The sequence below is a fragment of the Vulpes lagopus genome, chromosome 17, assembly GCF_018345385.1.
Source record: "Vulpes lagopus strain Blue_001 chromosome 17, ASM1834538v1, whole genome shotgun sequence".
NCBI classification, from domain to species: Eukaryota; Metazoa; Chordata; class Mammalia; order Carnivora; family Canidae; genus Vulpes; species Vulpes lagopus.
Genome location: NC_054840.1, coordinates 22,930,646 through 22,952,327, shown reverse-complemented (window position 1 = coordinate 22,952,327; position 21,682 = coordinate 22,930,646). Strand labels below are relative to the sequence as shown.

Here is a 21,682-nt window from a genome sequence, read left to right as displayed (position 1 = left end):
TCCCGAGCAGCGATTGGCTTTCGCCGGCTGCGGGGCTTCTCTCCCGGGGACTCGGGACTCCCGGGAAGTGGACTGGCCGAGGAGGGGGCGAGCTCGCCGTCGCTCGGGACCGAGGGGTGACCCCGGGGAGAGGCGGCCTCTGGGCACCGGGCGGGGGGTGGGGGGCCGGTGAGCCGACGCGGCGGCGGGGAGGAGCGCGTGGGCGAGGGGCCGGCACGGAGGCGGGCACCGAGAGACCATGGCCCCGCAGAACCTGGGCACCCTCTGCCTGTTGCTGCTGTACCTCCTCGGGGCCGCGATCGCCGGGTGAGGACCGGGCGCCCGCGGGCACGGGGCCGGTGGGTCGGTGCGTCTGGGCTGCGGGAGGAGGGGGTGTGAGGGGCGGCGGGGAGGGGCGCAGGGCCGGAGGCCCTTCCAGCGGGATGTGGATGCGGTGCGGGACGCCCCGGGGGGGGGAGGGCGGGGTGCTGCTGAGCCGAAGCGGAGGACCCGGTACGTGGACAGCCCGCAACAAGCCCCTGGGCCGGGGGAGGGGGGGTGCGAGGCTGAGCCGGCAGGGGAGAACAGGTAGGGGAGCATGCTGGGCCGAAGGAAATGGGAGGGAGGCAGCGAGGCGGGCCCCGGACAGTGCTTGTCCTTCCTGGCTCCGGCGATAACGGAGCCTTAGCTGCCCTCCTGCTTCACGGCCTCTCTCCATGGCACGTTCCTGAGAAGCTTCCTAATCTCAGGAACAGGAAGGGCATTTCACCGACAGACAGCGAGCTGGCATTCCAGACCCCGCATCCCCACCCCACCTGCGAGTTTCGTGACCCTGAGGAACACTCTGAGTTCTCATCCGTATCATGAAGATAACAAGGTGCCCCCCCCCGCGTACGAAGGGAGTAGGAAGGACCACCTGAACCCTCAGGGATGCGTGCAGCCTCTTAGATCTACGATCCTAAAGCTCGGTGACCGCAGGATATGACGTGCCGGGCTCACATTTGAGTATATGGGGGAAACAGTGAAGTCTTAGCTTCTAACAATTCCTAAGTTTCCCTCACTGTAGGGGATGCTACTTAGCAAAGCTTTAAACTTCAAAGCGCTTGTTATTTCTTAAAAGTGTTTTTTCCCCCCGTGCTTGTATGCTTAAACTTTGTTGTCATTTTTTTCTGGTGAAACATTTTAAATTGCTAAATAATAATAATAATGATTTCTTCTAGGTAATGCTTTATTGTTTTTCTTAGTATGTTTTTGTTAGTACTTCACTTAAAGCAACACATACATACCCTAAGATATGGGTCAGTCTGAGTATTGTTAATTCTGTAGCTTTAAACGCCAGCCTTTTTATAAAGAAGTCTTTGGGGAACTGTAACATTGATGCTGAACTATGCCAGCTATCTTTTCCCTGATTATTCTGGACTGTTACCCATTTTTATATTAAGTATATTCTAAGTAAGCCTCATTCTTTAAACAGCTCTTTTGTTATTAATTTTGGTGAACCTTTTGATTTATTTAGTCCCTTGTCTCGAGATCTTAGGGGTGTTTGCAGATTTGGGGGGGGGTAGGATAAAACATCTAATTAATTATCATGGACTCCCTTGGGGATGATAATTTTACAGACTTAGACCTGAAATGATTAAATGACTTTCCAAAGTGCGACAAAGAGCTTATGAAATCATTTTTTCCATGTTCTGTCATATATCACTTGGCACCTCAATGCATTTTATCCCCATTGCATTTTAAAGTCACCATCACTACTGTAGTAGTGTGTCCATTGTGGACAACTTTCCCATTCCCTGTGTTGAGAAATGCATTTTCAGAATAATTTTTTTTTCAGAATAATTTTTGATGACTAAAGTGACTCTGGCAAAAGGAGTAGGTTTTTGTGAGCATGCTTATTTATTCATTTCATTCAGTAAATATTTATTGGTGTCTTCTATGGGCTACAGTCCCTACCCTTGAAGTTTATTATGGTCTGTTTTATGCATTGGCCCTTCTTGCAAATTCTCCTTTTATAATTACTTTAGTCCAGCAGAGTCCCTTGCAAGGAGGTCAGTGAATCTGTACCTTATCTCCCAGCTCATGCTATATGCATATTTGTAGCTGCTGAGACTTACAGGCTTCTGCATATGGACTTCAGCAGCTGTCTATAATTAGGACTTGACCAAGACAAACCAGTATAGCCACTAACAATGACTGCAAGATTGATATTTTCTCTCACTTTTAGCAAAAAACACCACAACTCCTACATCCAGGTAGAGGTTATTCTTTCTCAGGGTTCTTAACTGGATTTTGGCTTAATTTCTATGTTAACCTCTGAAGTTAATTTTAGTTGCTTCATGTTTAACATTCTAAACAAAGCTACGGTTAGAACTTTTACCTGATGTGATCTTTTTGAATAAAGAAAATCATCCTTTGGTTATTATTTTGACCTTTGGACATAGCCAGAAGTCATTTGAAGTCACTAATAGAGGGAAGGAAAAAAGAGAGAGTTAATTCGATTGTACAGTTACTGGTTGAAAATAACATGTGACCATAAATAAGGAAATAGTTCTCTTGTCTGAAAGGGTCTAAGAGATGTATGCCACAGATGTTTTGAATAATGGTAGCGAAGTTCAAAAAGTTCATGGCCTCTCATTGTGATTACTTCAATATGTAAGATTCCTTACAAATTCTGACGGGCTCTTTTTAGTCATTCTTTTTTGTGTGTCACATGTATACCTTCATTTTCCTACCTCTTTGCTCATATACAAACTTAAAGGGAAAAAATTTCACTTTTAAAAACATACTTTAGAACTCTTTAATGAAGTACCCTCTCCCCCTCCCTATTCCCTAGGCGAGATTTCTATAAGATCTTGGGGGTGCCTCGCAGCGCCTCTATAAAAGACATTAAAAAGGCCTACAGGAAACTAGCCCTGCAACTTCATCCTGACCGGAACCCGGATGACCCACGAGCTCAGGAGAAATTCCAGGACCTAGGTGCTGCTTATGAGGTGAGTCAGGAAAAAGGACGAAGTACGAACAAAATCTACAGATAGAGAAAAGGCCGTGTAACACAGAGTAACGCTCCTTTCTTTCAGGTCACTTTTTTAAAAAAATAGGCTACAGATAAAAGTAAGAGTAGTGCTTGCTGCTACATTGCATATTAACATTAGCATATGCCATTTCCTAATTTTTTCGTATTAGTTTTTGTTTTTTTAAGGAGAGTAAGGTTGAATAAGATGAAAAAAAGAAAGATTGAAAGATTAATGAGTAGGTTGATCATCAGTCAGTTTGGGAGCTAGAGCCGGAAATAGAAACAAAATCTAAATAAGGATTGCAAATCCACATGCCTGCAATGGACCAGACACAGAACATGCAGGGCAGTTATGAGATAAAACATGAACAGTGGATCTTCTACCTCCATGTTGGGAATCAACAGGGATTGACGAGGACTGTGGCAAAATGAAGTCTTCTTGCCCTTTCTCAAGGAGACAGCTGTTACTCAACCCCAGCTAGTCTTTGACATGTAGAAATGGAAACACAGTATTGCCAGATCATGTAATTTTTCAAGAGAAGCGGAAATGCAGATTTTTATGTAATTCTTTTGATTGGAAAATGTTGGTAACTAATTCAATTTAAAATTTTCTTTTTTGTGCAGATCAAACAAAACACAGCAACAGTTTACAATTTGCAGCCTCTAATCAGGAGATGAAGACGCTTTCATTAATATCATCTCATTTAATCTGCACTAGGATACCATGAAATATAGTAGAGCTGGACATATTCTTATTCTCAATTTCATTTTTTTTTTCATTTTTACTAACACCGAGGCATATTTATTGAATGCTTAATAAATTACTTACTATTTTGAAAACTGTTACACACAGACTCCTTCAACACTATGGGAAAAAATTTTACAAATAAGTTCTGATAATCTTGCATTTGTTAGGAGTTAGCTTTTTTCATGTGTTGCAATTCACTTTTCCTCTAGAAATAGAATAAGAGATCGGGGTGGGGGAGGGGTTCCAGCCTTAGTGAGATATAATTGACAAAATTATAGAATGTTTAAAGTGTACATCATGATGTGATATATATAGACATTGTGAAAGGACACTGCCCATGTAATTAACACATCTAGCACTTTTCTTGTCTCTTTATGATGTGAACATTTAAGTTCTGCTTTCTTAGCACATTTCAGGTATACATTACAGTGTTACCACTGTAGTGATAACATTCCATTTTCTGAAAGGGCACAGGTAAAATAATTTAACTCTGAAAGTTTTGGAGCTAAAACTTCTGAATTCAAGTTAAATCCCTGGTTAGTGAGAAGGCTGGAAACAAATCTGAAAAATATTTTTAGTGGGAAAAAGCTGAAAGGAAGGGGTCTCAAAGCCTAGATTAAAGAATCCACCAAACTAAAACAGTGATTTATACGGAGCAATCTAGAGCTAATGGAGTCCCCCTTCTATTGATGCCTTCAAAGATCCCATAGGATGGAAATTTCTAACCTGGAGCCCACAAATAAATTTGAGAGTGTTGGTGGACTCTCTTAAATTATATGTAACATTTTGGTTCTTATTGATAATATGGAAACCATATTTTGCACTATTTTTCCCATAAATATTCCCATTGTTTGCTAGGAACTGAATAGTCCAAAATATTTTTTAGGGAAGCTGTTGCTTAGAATTTGCCATGTTCTTTAAAGAGTCTACCATGTTGGGGCGCCTTGGTGGCTTAGTCGGTTGAGTATCTAACTATTGATTTCGGCTCAGATCATGACCTCAGGGTCATTGGATGGAGCCCTGTATTGGGCTTCAGGCTGAGTGTGGAGCCTGCTTGAGATTCTCTCCCTCTGCCCCTCACCCACCACTTACAAATTCACTCACTCTCTCTGTCTCTAAAGAAATAAGTGTCTCCCATGCTGTTTAGCTATGACCTAAGCAGGCTATACATAAATCATTCATGAGATTGCAGTTTATTTAACTCGAAGAACCTTTCTAGTCACTGGTTCAAATTTTCTTTATTCTTTGTATTACTCACTTCATTGCCTTGGTCCTTAGATAAATTAGTGTTCACGAATCAAAATCCCAGTTGAGTCTTTTGTGAATACAAATCTGTCTTTTCTACTGAGCTGGGATTACTGCTGGCATTTTAATTAGTTGAGACTTTGGGTTGATTGACCAATCAACTAAGAACCTTTATTTTCTTTTGAAAATAAAATAGTTTCTAAGACCATGGAATAAAATTGCATTCCTTGGACAGAAGAAAACTGAAAAGGAAGTGAATTATAATAGATAACTTTAAGGGTAGTTTTGAGAGGGTTATGAGAGAAGCCTCTGCTGCCCATAAAGAGGCTGACTTTAAAATAGTCTTGGTTTAGGGGTTTTGAAGTGGTGTTTCTTATAGACCCAAATGTGGGGTTCATTTCTTTGCAAGACAAGAGCCCAAGAGACTTGAAAGTAAAAATATTGGAAATCCAGATCACATAATAATGAGTTTGAGGCTTTTGTTTTGTTTGTTTTTAAAGTTAACTCTGCCCATTTCTACTTCCCTCAAGTAGCTAATTTTTTTTTTTTTTTTTTTTTTTTAGGATATTTACCCAAACACTCCTTTCACATGAACAATTATGCCTTTAGTCAAGTAACCCATTTGTCTTTGCTTTTAAGAATGTTCTCTTTCATACACTCACTTTCTTGTAACATTTAAGATAAATTTAGAAAAATAAAAATTTTTCGTGGCTCTTTACACATTATTCAGCCCCGAGCCAAAAGTGTATCCTGTTTATATATGCCAGGCAAGTCTTCCCTTTCTTTTGCTGAGCAACAAGCCCCATCGTACTTATAACCTCTCTTTTCCTGAGCCAGTGCAAGTATGGGTTTGAAATAACTTGCCTTCAATCTGTTGTCTAAATAGAGTTTTAAAATAACAAATTAGGAATAAAGTTATTTAGTTGTCAAAATTATATGTGTGTATATACTTCAGATTTCTCTAAATAGATGGGAAGCCTTTACTTTTTTTTGGCATGTTGAAAGACTTTAAAGAGTATGGAAGCTTATTTTGTTTCTGTATTCTTCAGTATTTTATATGGAATGGGCCCAATTTTTTCAAGCTATGAAATTGACCTTGAGCAGTCTTCATAGAGCAGTGAATTTTTTTTTTTTCCCCACTCTCTGCAATTCAGACTCAAAATTACAAACTTAAACATATATATAGTAGATAGCATTCTTCTACAGGTGAATTTCTACATACCCCCAAAATGGAGAAGGGAATATGAAAGTATAGTATAGACCTTTCTGAAGGGCCTATCATTTGATTCCCTTGACCTGTCAGTCTCCTAATGTGTATAGGGGATAGGGGTCCATATGGTAGGGACAAGTAGGCCTAAGCAGAAGATTTTACTGCGTCTATCATTAATTACAATCTGTCCTATCATATCATAATCTATGGTTCAGAGAGATACTGTGTCATAGAGGTGAACAGCACAAGCACAAGAATCAAACTGCATGGGAAATTAACCTGATGAATTCATCTCACCTCTTCCCTGTTGTTGCACTCCCCTTCATAGCCACATTGCTAATCTCAGATATGATTTTTATCTGACTAGGTGAATTTTGATAAATTTAAATTAAAGACATGAATTGAGCAACTGGAAGTTCCAAAATGAACAGTACATTGAAGAATTTAGTCTGCTAAGGCAAATATATACAGCCTTAATACCACACAGAATGAAAACTGCATTTCACAAAAGTCTTATCAGAGTTTTTTTAAAAAAAACCCTTAAATGTGAATGTATTGCATATTACCAACTTGTGATCTTTTCTTCCACTGGCTTTTGTCCCCAGGTTCTGTCAGATAGTGAGAAACGAAAACAGTATGATACTTACGGTGAAGAGGGATTAAAAGATGGTCATCAGAGCTCCCATGGAGACATTTTTTCACAGTAAGTAATTTGCCCATCTGTAAAGTGTTAGTGTCTGAGAATAGGTCATTGGATGCTTATTAGAGATTTATCCTTGCTCCCTTGTTGAGAAGCTTTTGATGAAGAGTACAGCTCAACTGATTCTTGACCAAAAGGTTAATCATCCTCTTCCCTGCAGGAATACACTCTTCTATTTTCATAAAGCTCCAAAATAGACAAGTAGCACCAAAAATGCTTCCATCCAGCCAATTGTATCAATCAAATTGACCCTGACAATGTTGGGGGCCCTATGTGTTGGAAACCACTATATATTGTCTCTTCACTGTCTTAAAATCTGCAAACTGTTAATGCATAAAATTATTCTTATAAGCAGAGAGAGAGAGAGAAATTCCTATTCCCATACCCAGAACTGCCTCTTTTTCATTATATCAATAAGAGTGTGGCAAATATGGTAATCAGCATTGGTAGAAGGAATTAGGGTAGAGGCTCTTTTGCTCCAGTTGTGCATGGCTTTCTGGGAATGCTAAATGACTGGAATAATAATACACACCTTTCCCTCACACTCTTTGAACCCCTCTTTGTTGAGCATTTGAATATCTGTATGCACTGATGATGCCATAGATCTTAATCTGGGGTTCCAAATCAAGTTATAAACAAAAAAATGTTTGTGAGTATGCTTTTGTATGGGTAAAGGGTTTATTGCTTTCTTCAGATTCTTAAAGGGTTTTGTGAATCCTTTCCCAAAGGAAGTAAGAATCACTGTTGTATACAGTAGTTTCCCTCATTTAGTATTTGGGGGAGACAGTAGATTTTTTCAGGACTTGTAAAGATTTGTGAATAATATGATTAGGAAATCCTTCTTTTCCCTAGGATCAGTTTGGTTGTTTTAGCCTACTAAGGAAGTGTCCTCTTCCCCTTGGCTATTAGAAGCGATATGTAGGGATACCAGACAGAAAGAAAGCTCCATCTGTACTCTACCCCCACCTTCTGAAAATCCTCCCTCTCTGTTTTTGTTTAAGATTCAGGAAATCCATTCACCAAGATTGGTTGGTGGGTGAGAAGGAGTTACTTAGTTGTCATCATTATGCTAACATCTGAGGTTTCTTTTTTTTTTTTTTTTTAAAGGTGTTATTATTTATTCATGAGAGAGAGAGAGAGAGAGAGGCAGAGACACAGGCAGAGGGAGAAGCAGGCTCCATGCGGGGAACCTGACATGGGACTCGATCCTGGGTCTTCAGGATCACACCCTGGGCTGAAGGCAGCGCTAAACCGCTGAGCCACCCGGGCTGCCCACATCTGAGGTTTCTTAACATCAAAAATTAACGTCAAGATGAGAACACCTGAACATTTGAAGGGCATTGTTTGTATTAATTCAAAGTGATGCTTTTATAACTTACAAAAATTGATTTTGATTTTGTAGAGAACAGAACTTCCTTTATCTTAAGGTCCAAAATTCTACTAAGGCTGATGCTTTTTTAGCTTACTTAATTATATAACCAAGAGTTTTTTACAGAACATAGCTTCTTTAACTAAAGCTAGTTTCTGAATATACAAAGTGAATAATACAAATGTTCAAAATTATCATGAAAGTCGGCATTACATGAGTTTACATGTGCCCTTTCTCAGTAAGGCCATTATATCCTGATATTCCTTGATATTAAAACAGATTATTTCATTGATTAAGCCCAACTTTGAATTCATTGGCACACTGTATATGTGCACTGTAATATGTATCCGGATAATATTTATTAAAATTTTTTTGTGGCAGAGAGCAATATAATTAATATTGTATAAATTAAAATTGTATATTATGTATGACTCCAATGTATTAAAAATGTCAATTTTTATCCAATATATTGGTAGGACATAATATTGTATCCATGTGAAGAAAACTAAATAATTGAAGACGTGAACTCTGCTTTCTTTTCTTGATGATTTTACACTTATTCACAGCTTCTTTGGAGATTTTGGTTTCATGTTTGGAGGAACCCCTCGTCAGCAAGACAGAAATATTCCAAGAGGCAGTGATATTATTGTAGATCTAGAAGTCACTTTGGAAGAAGTATATGCAGGAAATTTTGTGGAAGTAAGTTCAAACAATACAGCTATTCATAATAACTTCCAGAACTTGTTCCTTTGACTAAAAACAAGAAATTTCTGAGTGCCTTATCTGTCTTTTGGGAGTCGGGAGAGTGATCAGATGTGCCAGATTGAGTTAATCATAGTCCTTGGTTTATGATACAGAGTTAACTGTTTCATGAACTCACCACTCAGTCCAGGAACTACAGTAAAACTACCACTTACATCTACCCACATGCTACTTCTCTGTTCCATTCCTCTGTCTCACTTCAGAGCTAGCTACTGTCCTAAGTTTTGTCTTTACTGTTCCCTTGCCACTGTTCTTTGTTCTATTACATGTGTACAAATACCTGAATAATATATTGTTGTATTTTTATTGTTTTTGGCTTTGTAAAAATACTATCATACCATACATTATCTTCTGGGACTGGTTTTTTTCACTCACTATTATGTTACCAAGATCGATAGGTGTTGCTGTAGCTAAAATTCTGCTAAATAGAATTTTACTCTGAGCACATTGTATCAGTAGGCATGTAGGTTATTTCCAGGTTTGTTTGTTTTTAACTTCTTAATAGTGCTTTTTGAACATTCTTGTACATATGACTAGGTACCTGTGAGCAAGAGTTTCTCTTGGGTGCATATACGAAAGAGTGGAATTCATGGGTAATGGAAACCAATGTTCTTTTGTACAAGATAATTCTATATTGTTTTCTCAATTGATTAGTACTAGCACTTCTACTAGAGATTTTATAGATTGGCTACCTCTCTAAAACTGTGAAATGTGAAACTTCTCAACTTTTGCCTATCAAGTGGGCAGAAATATCATTTCATTGTGGCCTTGATTTGCATTTTCTCAGTTCATAATTAGGATAAACACCTTCATATATTTGGTGGCCGTATTTATTTCCTCTCTTGTGAAATGTCTGTCCATACTTTGCCCATATTTTTTTGTCCTTATCGATTTCTAAGAATAGTTTATTTTTATTAACTTTTACTGGCAATAAGTGATACAAATGTAGCAAGTTTATAACTTGTGTTTTCATTATATTGAAGATTTATTTAAAATGAACAGAAGTCATTAATTTTAGCATGGCCAAATATATCAGTCTTTTCTTTTATGCTTAGTTTTTGTGTCTTTTTTTTTTTTAAGATTCATTTATTTATTCATGAGAGACACAGAGGGAGAATGTGGCAGAGACCTAGGCAGAGGGAGAAGCAGGCTCCCCAGAGGGAGCCTGATACAGGACTGAATCCTGGATCCCAGGATCACGCTTGAGTTGAAGGCAGAAGCTTAAATGCTGAGCCACCCAGGCGCCCCTTGTGTCTTGTTTAAGAAATTTGTTTCTGCCCTAAAATCAGAAAACAAGTCACCTATATTTTCTACTAAAACTTTGGGATCTTTTCATTTGAGGTTATTTCTCTTTTTTTAGTTCTGGAAAATTTATATCCCATTATTTTTGCAAATATATAGTCCTCTTCATTGGCATTTCTCCGTCTATCTGCTCATAACTTTCTTTTAAATATTAAAAACACAATACAAAACCATTCTAGTTCCTTTGCCTTCCCTGCTTCCTTCTAGGAGAGTGCCTTATTTTGGACTTCTGGCTCACAACAGTCTTCAATTATGTCCATCCCAATAGTCTCCCATTGGCTGTGTTTTTATTTCAACTCATATCTTTGTATATAATATCTCTACTGGATCTTTACATTATTTCTTATACTATTGCTAATGTCCTCCCTTATCTCCTTAAATGTAACTATGCTTATTGGTCTTTCTCCTCTAATACATTTGCTTAAAATATATATTTTATCTATTTGTTGCCTTTTCTGGAAAGTGGGGGACATATATGTAGTTGGACTCCTCAGGTGTCTAGATGTTTCTTTGGACTTTGAGCTCATATTTCCCCCATGGATATCAGCAACTCTCTTTCCAGAGGAGAGCGTTTGGAGGCAAGCGCTTGCATAGTGGTTTTATTTGTGTTCTTGGAGGTTTTTTTGGTCTTGTTTGGTGTCTGCAGTCTGTTGTTTTGGAGGAGAGAGGCCAGATAGTGCTTGTCCCAAGGCGATTCAAGAGAGAGATGAGAGCAGAACTTCAACTGCTTTTCTCTAGCATCTCTTCAGTGGCCCCCACTAGCTGCAGCCGCCCCATGTTGTAGCCTCCACATTATACACATGCTGGTTCAAAACAGCCTTCTGGCTCTGGAGTTTTCCCACAAATTGTGTGTTAAAATTATTGCTTCTTGGAATCCATGTTTTCTTTTAGTTTTTCCAGGATTTTGGAGGAGAAAGCCAGTAGTAGCCCATGCATAGCTACCAACTAGACAAGAAGCGTTTTCTTTAGTTGTGTTTTTGCTCTGAATAGTTGAACGAAGAAGACTGGACAGTTACAGAATATGCACTGGCTTCTAATACTGTGGTTTGGTCTGAAGGATGGGGAAAGGGCACTGAAAGTAATCGTTCTGTCTCTCTTTTAAAAGCAAGATAGGTTGTTGAGGTGGGAGAAAAGAGGTGAGCCTAATTAATTCCCACATTCCTTCCAGACCTTGGTCATGTTCCTGAACCTTCTGTTTCTTAATTACTTCCCCTGCAAAATGGAGACCGTAACAGATCTACTTCATGAGGTTGTTATGAGTATCAGACAAGTTCATATATGTAAAAGTGATCAGAGCCTTGCTTGGTGCTCAGAGTAAGTGCTATCGAGGGTCTCTTCTACTCTTACTGTCGTCATTTATTCCATTGACCTAGGCTTCCATGTATTGGTAGGCTTTAAGGGGTTTCTCTGGCAAGCATTTGCATCATCCTACTGCATGAACACATGCGTTGTGATCAGGTGTTTGACTAATGAAGCAGGCAAAACCAGGAACACATTTCTTCATGCAGATTGGTTTACACGAACCTTGAGGGATCAGCATGTTTGGTTGCAAGCAATTACAAAGAGGTGATCATTGTATCCCTTACGTGTTAAGTGTCTGAATTGAGATAGCAGTGGGAAACAGTCCTGGATCAAGTTGCCCGAAACAAGGAAGTGTTTTCATTAGATTTATCATAGCTAATTGTATGGTGACAGCTAAGACCAGCTTTCAAATGCCGTAGTGGTTCTTCAGGGGTTGTGCTTTGCACAGCTCAGATTTCTTAAAAGATAGCAATTCTGTGAACTGCTTTAACTCAGGCATGGTTAGTTGTGCCTTAGAAATGCCGATATCATATGTATTATTTTACAGTTCTCTTCTTACTCCCCTCTCTTCTCCAGCTCCAGAATTTGAGCCATTGAAGTATCTGCTTTATTCTTGTAGAGGCTGATTTGTGACTCCACAAAGGCTTCTGTCAGCTTTAGGTTTTCTGGGGGGTAGCTTGCCAGAGGAGGGAAGTTCCAGCTCCGGCATGTGGGCAGCCCTGATCAATTGAGGAGACTAAAGGCTCTTTTACTGAGAGAGAAGCTGATGTTGTTTATGTACTTCTCAGGTAGTTAGAAACAAACCCGTGGCAAGGCAGGCTCCAGGCAAACGAAAATGCAACTGCCGGCAGGAGATGCGGACTACCCAGCTGGGCCCAGGGCGCTTCCAGATGACCCAGGAGGTGGTCTGTGACGAGTGCCCTAATGTCAAGTAAGTGGAGCACCTTCTCTGTTCTACCAAGAGACACTTTCATCATCTCAATTGTCTGATAAATGCTAATGGTCCATACCGAGATTTACTTCCCCAATCTCCCAGACACCTTTTTCTCAGTCTCTCTCATGCTCCACCTCTAGAGGACAGAGCAAAGACATGTACCTTTTTATTTTCCAGAAGTATTTCTTCTAAATATCTCCTTCTGTGTTTCTGAACTAATAAGCAGTGCCCATTAATTCTGAATATATTCTCAAATGTCAGTGTTTCATTTTTCCCACTTGGAATATTAGAGCAGTTATATATGTCCAGCTAACATTTCAGATTAGAGAGGTACTACTATTTGCTGATTATATTATAAACACTACTATTTAATTGAGCCGTATATTTTATATATATATAAACTAGATCAGTTATTTGTGGGATCAGGAGAAGTATCAGGTAGGATACTTTGCTTCTGATTCCTGTCCTTCCAGGTGCAAATTTACGTAGGTGTTGAGTAGTTTTCTGTGTTATTGATCACTCAGCTCAAAGTACTCAGTCTACTACAGGCTTCTTTAGAAGCCACAGTTACAAGATTATAGTAACTTTGCCTTGGCTATTGGCATGTAGGAGATGTAAATGGATCTCCAATGGCTTTGCCAGTATGCCATCCATATTTATATGGATGAAATAGTCTTTCAAGAAACAACTCTGATAGAACAGAAAAAATTAATTATCTGTATCTGGGATTTGGTTTGCATTTTCATTTTTTTCTTTCTAAATTCTCTTTGTCTCAGACTAGTGAATGAAGAACGAACACTAGAGGTAGAAATAGAACCTGGAGTGAGAGATGGAATGGAGTACCCCTTTATTGGAGAAGGTGAAATACTGATCTTGATGTTTTATTGTCATAATTTTCTGTTCTCCAAGTGCGTGAGAATTCCAGCCACCCCCACCTCACACCATATCCTAATGGCCACTAGTAAACGTGTATATCATTTCCAGTACTCTTCGGTCAGTTTTAGGGCACAGAAAGCCTTATATGACCTTCATGGATTTTCACATTAAGCCATAGCATTACAGTTTACCTTTTTTTGAACATCACAGTCAAAGGCTCACACAGGCATCACAGGCTCTTATCTAGTAGCCTAAGTTATATCAAAATTTAGAGTGTTCAGACCCTAATGGATTAATTTGAACTCAGTAATGAAAGAAGATATGTAGCTCTGGTTGGCATTAATGAGATGCTCTCAGACCTCACTTTTGAGGTTTCTGAAAAAAAAAAAAGAAAAGAAAAGAAAATTTAAGACTTAGGTTCAAGAAATCAATCTTTCTTTGGTTAGGAAACAGCTCAAGTTATTTATCGCTGTGTCTGAGACACAGATGATCTTCACTAATAATCTGAAACTTGGTATAACCAATTAGAGACACTGCTCTCACAGGTAGACTTGATAGGCCACACCTAAGGTAGTAGCTTTTAAAAAATTCTCCTAAACTACAGGTAGATTTGCAGTGTTCGTCTTGTGTGACTTACAATATACCATCGTCTCTTCTGACTAGGTGAGCCTCATGTGGATGGAGAGCCAGGAGACCTGCGGTTCCGAATCAAAGTTGTCAAGTAAGTGATTTGATTTCGGAGGCCTTCTCTTTAGGCTCTGCTTTTCGGATGAGTTGGATTAGAAAGAGATAGATAGCCACCAGGACACTGCTAGGCTTTTCCCTGTGTTTCGTGCCCTTCATTACCTAATTGGTCATTTGTAACTACAGCAATACTGAAAATTTGGGGCTGGGGCCCAGGATTGAACTGTTATATATTTACTTGGGACCTACAAATCCAAAAGATGTTGGAAGGAAAGAATTGATAAGACAAGTAAGGAGTTGTAAAAGAGAGACAAACAGGAATGGGACTCAAGGAGTGACCTGAGATTTTGACTGAGCAAGCATGGCACCACAAAGGAATGGAAGGCTATAGAAAGAACCTTCTGTTACGTAATATGCAGCTTCTCTTTAGCATGAAATGCTGATTATACAAGAATTTTGCCCAGGACTTAAGCTTTCCTGTTTATTATTTCTCTCTTGTTACCACTTTGGAAAGCAGTGATACTTCTGCTTCTAAGGATTCATTGGAACAATTTTCCTATGTAAATATGGAGAAACATTCCCCCACTGCCTAGGACTTTCCCCTCCTACCACTCTTAATCTCAGAGATATTTTCCCCAAGTTTCCTTACCTACTTTATCTCTCTCACATCTTCCCAGAAAACCTGGAACATGTGCTGTTCCCTGAGTAAACCTGGTACCTTCTCAAGTCCTGGTCTTTGCCAGAATTCCCTCTTACTCCAATCTCACCCTCCCCCATTCCCACCTTATCTGCATCTACAGCTGACCTGGCCTCGAGCCTAGCCCTAGAGACTTCTCAAATCTGTTCCAATGCCCATCACCCAGCCCCCACTGCCAGAAGTTGTCTTTTTCTTTTGTATAATATGATTACTTGTAGTTTTAGTTTTACTTATGTGCTTTGCCTTCTGCTGATTGATAAACTCCTTAAGCATAGAATTTAATAAACCGTACACAACTTTTTGGTTTTAATTAATGCTACACACAAAGGAGTGCCTAATAAATGTTCATTGTTTAAAAGAGTGGTATTCATCCTTTACCAAGATTTTTCTTAAAATTTTTGGAACACTTTCCAAAGAAATATGGGAGTTTTTGATTTTTGCCTTGTTCTATTTTTAGGCACCCAATATTTGAAAGGAGAGGAGATGATTTGTATACAAACGTGACAATCTCACTAGTCGAGTCTCTGGTGGGCTTTGATATGGATATTACTCACTTGGATGGCCACAAGGTAAACAGATGAATTTTCCTGCTTCCCATCCTTTTAAAACCTGTCTTTTTAAACCTTTATGTGGGTGGTTTTAAGATTACGTGTTTTTTCCTTTTCCTTTGAAAACCTATTTCTTTGGCTCACAATGTCCTAATGGTGTTTCCCTTGTCCCTTCTTCACCCTTGCTGCTGTGCTGAGCTGTGATACGAGCTCTGGACACCAGTGCATGCTAGCAGCAGTGTGTGGTGTTTCAGGAGTACCAGTCCTAGTCCAGTCCATTGCCCTTTGCTTTCTAGGTACATATTTCCCGGGATAAGATCACAAGACCAGGAGCCAAGCTATGGAAGAAAGGAGAAGGGCTCCCCAACTTTGACAACAACAACATCAAGGGCTCTTTGATAATCACTTTTGATGTGGATTTTCCAAAAGAACAGTTAACAGAGGAAGCAAGAGAAGGTGAGCGGTCTAATGAGAAAGAGTTTGTGTGTGTGTGTGTGTGTGTGTGTGTGTGTGTGTGTGTGTGTCGTGTCTGCAGTTTGTGAGTATGAAAACAGTGGTTAGAGATGACAGGCAACAAAAACAAACTCTCTGGTGACCGTGAACATCAAACACAGGACCAGGAAATGAACTTGCCTTTCTATAAAAGAGATATTGAAAATCTCATCGCCATGTTACAAAAGGCTGGGTGAAGAGGCTTTGGCAACAAGGGTATGTGGCTGTGAGCGTGAAGTGGGATCACACAAAACAAATCAGCTGGACCAAACGGTAAAGGGATGGATATACATTAGAAGGGCTAGAGGCCAATGGGTGGCATCAGCAATGGCTACTTGAGGCAAGGGCCCAGTTGGTGCATCCTGAATAGTAGGAGGAAGGAGAATGGTGAAAGAGGTCAGAACTAAAAAGAGGACAAAGAAGAAGGAACGGAAGACAACTGAAGAGGTTGATTGCCATTTTCTCATTTCTCATTGATAGGGTTTTGTGGGATGTGTGCCTCAGAGACAGAAGGAGATAAGGGGCCGTGCCATCTTGGACATATGTGTGCCCATGGTGGGTGGTGGGGATCCACACGCAATGAACTTGAACATGGTTATTTATCTGTTTAACTCGGATTTGCGGTTGTCATAGGGCCTTTTGTGAGCCTCCCCATGAAATCTCTAAACTCTAAGCGAAATCACGTTTTTTTGTTGATGGAATCACTTATTCTTTCTTCAGGTATCAAACAGCTTCTGAACCAAGGATCAGTGCAGAAGGTATACAATGGACTGCAAGGATATTAAGAGTGAATAAAATTGGACTTTGTTTAAAATAAGTGAATCAGCGATATTTATTATCTACAAGGGTTTTTTTGTGTTTTTGTTCTTACTTTCAATATGCAATTTTGGCTTAATTTGTTTCTCCTAATGATCGTCATGAGATGAATAAGAGGGCTTAAGAATTTGTCCATTTGTGTTCAGAAAAGAATGACCAGCAAAAGGTTTAATAATACCTCTCCCTTTGGGGATTTAAAGTCTGGTGCTGCTGCCTGAGTTTCAAGAATTAAAGCTGCAAGAGGACTCCAGGAGCAAAAGAAACACAATATAAAGGGTCGGAGTTAATTGTTAGCCATTTCATTCAAAATACCAACTGGAGAAGTCTGTTTTTAAATACATTTTGTTGTCATTTTTTTCTTGACTCCTGTTTCTTGTTGGTTTAGCTACGTTGTTGTCCTTCCATCTCCATCTGGTCACTTTCTCTTGATCCTCCTAGTGCCCCCCTGGCTTCCTATGGGCTAGTTGGGTTGTCCTCCCATCAGGCAAGATGGACACTCAAACCTGCAAAAGGGCTGAGGTGTGACACGTGCTCTGGACACCAGTGCATGCTAGCAGCGGTGTGTTGTATTTCAGGAGTACCAGTCCTAGTCCGGTCCATTGCCCTTTGCTTTCTAGGTACATATTTCCCGGGATAAGATCATAAGACCAGGAGCCAAGCTATGGAAGAAAGGAGAAGGGCTCCCCAACTTTGGTAATGAACCAGTCCCGTCCCCCGCCCCCACCCAATTAAACACAAATAGTATCTTCTAAAAAGTAGCTTGAAGGAACTGAGTAGATTAGAGATTGGAGTACATGAGTCCAGGTTACACAAAGATCTAACTGTCCCTGAGAAAGTATATCTCCTCTCATTTAATTTGGGAATAATCTGATATGGATACTTTACTGTTTATAAAGCACTCCTCATATATACCTTCCCAGTTGACCTCCTGATTAAAAAGCCTTTGGTTTGTGTTAGGAACTAGGATTACCACTGGCCCTAGAAAATGAATGTGAAGTAGACCTGCAGATTACTTTTGCCTCCCTGAGGGGCCCCTGATTCAGATGGCACATGACTTAAATATGTTTTGTTTGACTTTTGAACCTCCTTCACTCTTCTCCCAGCCCATCACACTACTTTTCACAAACTCTTGGGCTTCTTGCCTCAGCTAGTGAGCAGTTCAGTAGTGTGGAATAATTTCTGTTGCAGTATGTGTAGAACTACCTTCCTGCCATCTGTAATTCCAGCAGCATTCCTACAGTTCAAGCAGCCAGTACTACTCTTTGCCTTTTTGTTGCATTTTGCCCCTGGTATACAAAAATGAGTGGAAAAAGGAGGAAAAAATGAAAATTTCATCAATTTAGAGCAGTTAAGAACAAGACAAAAAGCAGTGGCACACTTTTAACAGCAATCAGACTTGAGTACAACTGTGTTCTCGTGAAGGAAAAGAACAAAATAAAGGCTTATTTGAAATGCTGGAAATCTTAGAATTCAAATGAAATCATGTAAATTCATATCTTAGTGGACTTTTTGTACATTTGATGTTCATTATGTACTGAGTTACCTAGTCGAACATTTTTTTAGAACTAATCATTTCCCTTATATTTTTTAGCCCAAGAGAACTCTTGATCATTACCTGGACTTGCTCATTCCCCTCTTTCTTAGATTTTTGCAAGAGTCAGTCACATACTGAGAGCTAGAGCTACTAGTCTTGGCTAGAAAGAACCTATGGAGATAATGTTCTTGCTACAAGTAAGAATGTTAATGGGGCTTTGTTACTCCTGTTAATCCATGATCCAGATGGCCATGATTTGAGAAGTTAAGAATATTCTTTTCTCATTTGACTGAGCTTCAGTTCACTTTAACTGCTTTATCTGAAGCACACCATAATGTAGAAAGATTTGTATCATCGTTCTATAGATTTTTCTCACCCTAAACTAATGGGGCAGAATAGTGGTGGTAGACATGATGGGGAGATCTTAAAACCAGGTTCCAAAGCCCAAGTTTTTTTGCACTATGGTGTAACTCTAATGCCAGAAGTTAGCACCACCCACAGTTGAAGTGCTGGTCCCGGAGACAGCTAGTCCCTACCAAGTAAGCTAAAGAGAGCATCTGTCCAGGAACCTTGCAGAGAGGGTTCTTTAGCTTGGGAGGGTATAGCAGTCATATGGATGTTCTCTTTAAGCCAGAAGGTTCTATCTATCACAGTTATCAAGTGAGGAACAGTGAAAACGTGCCTTCTTACTGAGTAAAAAATATTTATTGAGTGCTTCTATGGGCCAGGTTCTATTCAAGTACTTTATACGGATGAACTCAGTTATATGGAAGAGAGGCTGTTAATCTCTGTGTACAGATAAGCAAATTCAGTTCCATCTCCCAGCTCCCAAGTGGTGGGGCCAGCATTTGAACCCAAGCAGTCCGCTCCAGCACGCAGAGGATGTGATCAAAGGGGATGCAAACCCAAACTCAAAATACCACACTGGGTTTTTTATTTCTTCGGTGGCCTTTGAAGCACAAACTTTAGGGTAAGTCTGAAGTTTCAAGCCAAGACTTTATCACTGTGGCTCACTTTCAAGAGGAACTGGCTGAGCTGAGAAGTAGCTACAGGCTATTCCCCATGGGCATGTCCCTGGAATTTCAGTGGCAGCATATGAATCCAGATGGATCATGGCATTTCAGATTCTCTGGCCAAACTTGGGGCAATGCCTAGAGTCCACAGATATCTTTTATTTAACGCTTGCTGTAGAAACTGAGAGTCTCCTCAGTGATCTAGATGCAGGTCCAGGAAGAAGACAGCCTGCCTGATGTGCCCCAGTTGCAGTCTGTGAACCTGTGGTGTTCTCAGGTGTTTGCTCAGCTTGAGCAAAGCATGATCGTACATGCTTAGCCTCCAGTCTGCAGTTCTGAGTCCAAGTGTGGACTGTGTGCAGTGAGACTGGATTCAAATCCTGGCTCTGCCTATTATCAACTCTGTGACCCCAGATAAATATCGTAACCTCTCTGAGCTTCAGTCTCCTCCCCTACCTGATTCTGACAAACAACATGATGTATTTGAAACTTACCACAGTACCTGGTGTGTAGCAAGCATTCATTATTTTTTTTTAGAGAGCGAGAGAGAGAATCTTAAGCAGGCTCCATGCTCAGAGCAGAGCCCTGCTGGGGGTCAACCTCATATCCCTGAGATCGTGACCTGAGCTGAAATCAAGAGTCAGACATTTAACCGACTCAGCCACCCAAGCGCGCCCCACAAGCACTCTTTAAATATGAGTTATTGCTATGGAGTGAATGTGCCCCCACTCCAAAACGTCATAGACCTGATCCCTAGTATGATGGTGTTCAGTGGTGATTCAGAGGGCTCTTGGGAGGTAATTAGGTCATGAAGGTGGAGCTCTCCTGAATGCGATGAGTGCCCTTCTAAGAAGACACCTGAGAGAGATGACCCCTCCACGACGTGAGGACACAACGAGAAGATGGCCATCTGTGAGCCAGGAAACAAGCCCTCACTGGACCTGCCAACGCCTTGACCTTGGTCTTCCCAGCCTCCAGAACTGTGAGAAATAAATGTTTGTTGTTTAAAGCGTCAGTCATGGTGATTCGTTATAACAGCCTGGACTAAGAGTTATTATTGCTATTACATAATAAATATGACTGAACTGTTTTTGAAGTGATTTGCATTTCTGGTAAAACATCATATTTTTTGAAACACTGACAGGTTGTCTTTCCCCAATGTCAAACAGGGGAAAACATTCATTGACCTGCCACAGGTGTGGATTTCTGACCTGTGACAACCCTCCCCCACCCCCCATCCACCACACTCACTAGAAACCAAACAGGAGTATCTGCTGAAGGATTTCTGCCGAACGTACTAGGAGGGATGTGTACTAAATAGTAAAGGGGGGGGGGAGCAAGGCACCCGCAGGGCCTCACGAGAAATAAAGGCAGGTGTCTCCAGCGCCCATCTGTGATGAGCCAACTGGCAGGGCATTTATACAGCAGGAAGCCTCAGATTTCTCGGGTCTTTGCTCCCGCAGCTGTGAAAGGCAAGACTCACAGTACTCGGTGACTCCCACCAGCACAAGGATGACCGACTCCTCCCTCTGTGCCTGGGACGCGTTTCCCGTTTTGGCACTGGAAGTCCCACATCGCAGAAACCCCTTAGTCTTGGGCAACCCGGGAAGGTCGGTCAGCCTAAGGTCCCAGCACTGGAGGGGCCGCTTGCACACAAGCCCCTTGCAGCTCATGTCATTGATGTGAGCCAGTGCAGAGGGACAGCAGAAGGGACTGGAGGCGCTAGCACTAGGCTGAGTCCTGAGAATGTTCCCTGAAGGAGGAGTCCCTGAGAAATGTGCACGGAGGCCCAAGGAAGCAGGGCCAAGGTCAACTAGTACAGGGCAAGTGTGTGCAGAGGTGGGCCCAGCGCTGGCTTGCCACTCCCGGGCCTGTTCAAAGATTGGCATGTCTCGGAAACAACATTCCACTTTGCACGATTCTATAGGGGCAGAGGGAGAAAGTTCTATATTCACCTGGCTTATTACATTGAAGGAATTATTGCATGTGCTGACTATCTGACTAAATTAAACACTTCATTGCCTTTCATTTCCCAGTCATCCATTTTTTTAATGAATAACTGTATCCATTTATGCTAAGAATATATAGGCCCTTTACATGGTGCTGGACTTAAAGTCCTCCAAAAGTATCTTTTAAATTCTTTTTTCTTTTTTTTTTTTTTAATCAGACCAAAAAATCCCATTTATTTCAATAGTTCAAAGTGCAAATACAGCAAGTCAGTTCACAACATTTCAAGATACAGTTTTAAGTATAATGAAAACTTGATATACAAAATGAAAGGGTAAATAGCAGAAATAAAGCTCAGGGATCCCTGGGTGGCTCAGCGGTTTAGCGCCGCCTTCAGCCCACAGCGTGATCCTGGAGACCCAGGATCGAGTCCCACGTCGGGCTCCCTGCATGGAGCCTGCTTCTCCCTCTGCCTGTGTCTCTGCCTCTGTGTGTGTGTGTCTCTCAT

At 40.7% G+C, this 21,682-nt stretch overlaps 2 protein-coding genes across 4 annotated transcripts in view; one reads left to right on the top strand and one right to left on the bottom strand.

Moving 5' to 3' along the window:
- Positions 1-21,682, bottom strand: part of TBCCD1 (TBCC domain containing 1) — a 51,541-nt gene that overhangs the window by 20,202 nt on the left and 9,657 nt on the right. The gene's annotated exons all lie outside the window — the stretch shown is intronic.
- On the top strand, positions 27-17,035 carry DNAJB11 (DnaJ heat shock protein family (Hsp40) member B11). Its single transcript, XM_041731438.1, has 10 exons — positions 27-306; positions 2,816-2,972; positions 6,804-6,901; positions 8,834-8,966; positions 12,422-12,564; positions 13,344-13,426; positions 14,107-14,164; positions 15,282-15,393; positions 15,669-15,828; positions 16,585-17,035. The coding sequence occupies exons 1-10, from the start codon at positions 239-241 to the stop codon at positions 16,647-16,649; spliced, it is 1,077 nt and encodes a 358-aa protein (XP_041587372.1). The 5' UTR covers positions 27-238; the 3' UTR covers positions 16,650-17,035.

Excerpts from the sequence above, each read along its gene's own strand:
- DNAJB11 (XM_041731438.1), top strand. The coding sequence starts at position 239 with ATGGCCCCGCAGAACCTGGGCACCCTCTGCCTGTTGCTGCTGTACCTC. Across the intron at positions 13,427-14,106 it reads GTACCCCTTTATTGGAGAAG|GTGAGCCTCATGTGGATGGA; the intron begins GTGAAATACTGA and ends TCTTCTGACTAG. Across the intron at positions 14,165-15,281 it reads TTCCGAATCAAAGTTGTCAA|GCACCCAATATTTGAAAGGA; the intron begins GTAAGTGATTTG and ends TTCTATTTTTAG.